Source organism: the organism of the source record quoted next (assembly GCF_019968955.1).
Source record: "MAG: Porospora cf. gigantea A chromosome Unknown PgA_NODE_1032_length_8463_cov_242.557_7001-8463, whole genome shotgun sequence".
NCBI classification, from domain to species: domain Eukaryota; phylum Apicomplexa; class Conoidasida; order Eugregarinorida; family Porosporidae; genus Porospora; species Porospora cf. gigantea A.
In genome coordinates, this window is record NW_027151236.1 from 1 (window position 1) to 1,463 (window position 1,463).

At 54.2% G+C, this 1,463-nt stretch overlaps 1 protein-coding gene across 2 annotated transcripts; it reads left to right on the top strand.

Moving 5' to 3' along the window:
* On the top strand, positions 1-1,203 carry KVP18_000740 (uncharacterized protein; the record flags this gene model as incomplete). Of its 2 annotated transcripts, none has more annotated exons than XM_067950100.1 (1): positions 1-1,203. In XM_067950100.1, a coding segment is annotated over one exon (1,203 nt), but the record flags the coding sequence as incomplete, so codon positions are not given. The 2 variants fall into 2 exon arrangements, with proteins under 2 accessions (XP_067814070.1, XP_067814071.1); XM_067950101.1 differs by having other exon boundaries at positions 151-1,203.
* Between the last annotated feature and the right edge of the window lie 260 nt (positions 1,204-1,463).

The following is a 1,463-nucleotide window of genomic DNA, read 5'->3' on the forward strand; positions in this document are numbered from 1 at the left end:
CTCCGCTACCTACTCAATGCCTACGAGCCAAACACCTCCCAGTTCGCATACATACCCGGGAGACGCATCCTTGCGGCCCTCAAGCGTGTAGACGCAGGCATAAAAAGAGGGCTACACACTGTATGTCTGGATCTGACAGCGGCCTTCGACATGGTAGACAAGTGCAGAATAGCCGTTCAGCTACGAAGAGTGGGACTGCAGAAATCTATAACAACTGCAATACTACTCAAGCTCTCATCACCACTGAACACGGTCAAGATCGGTAATATGGTGTCAACGTCGTTCTACACTACGAGAGGCGTGCCGCAAGGGGGGTGCTTGTCCCCAGTGCTGTTCCTGCTCGTGATGGACAAACTGGCGACGGCGATCGCCCAGTGCGGAGCCATACCCACCCTCTACTCGGACGATGTGGCGATACAGGGAGAACCCGGACAAGTACAGCAAGCACTTCAGGCGACCCAGTCATGGGAGGAGACTGAAGGCATGAGTCTCTCAGTAGAGAAAACGTGGGCTCTCTCTTCGAGAACCTTCATCTACCGAAATGCGGCGATACAGAACCTCGAGGAAGGAAGGTACCTGGGTCTGACACTAGATCGCGGAGGAATCAACTCAAGCAAATCAATAGAGGGCCGTCTGGTCCTACCAAGCACAATCGCAAGAACACTACGTTATGCCGGAGGGGTGGATAGGAGATCTCACCCCATACACCTACGGAATATGATGCTCACTTTCGTGTGTGGTGGAGTCCGATATGGGGAGCAAATCCTCGACCGCGAATCGATCATGCGCCTGAGGAAGGCAGTCGCCATAACGGTGCGGGAGGCATACGGAATGCCAAGAGTAACCTGGGAGACGCTCAAAGCCCTACTGAGGTTTCGCGAAATAGGTCAGTCGCAAGCAGAGAGGGTGTTCGAAGCGACACAAACAGAGTCGATCCTGCGAAGCTTGTCTCGCACCGCCCCGGACACAGCAACCTCCACGCTGCTTAAAGCCCTACCCACTGATAGCGCATGGTTCCTCCTTAGATGGTGGACGGGCTATTACCCGGACCACCGGGTGTACACTCCTCTACGGTGGAAACACCCCCACAGGTTCCTCTGCTGGGAAACATTGGCGAAGAAAAAGGGGTGGAATCAGCTGGAGAAGAGGCACATGATTAGAGAGACGGCCTGGCTGAGAGACGCGATATACGGAAGGGCCTGATACCTCCACTACACCTAATTGAAAGCGGAACAACCCGAACGAGATAACTAACGGTCTGCGAAGACCACACAGCGCCAGAAGACCCCCCCAGCACTGACACACATCAAGCAATGACCCTTAAGTGGGCCTTGTGCCAGCCCGTGCTTTGTGTATGGTGCTACTACAATCAACTCACTTGTATTTAGACAGCAGGACGGTGGCCCTGGTAGTCGGAATCCGCTAAGGAGTGTGTAACAACTCACCTGCCGAATGCAGTTACC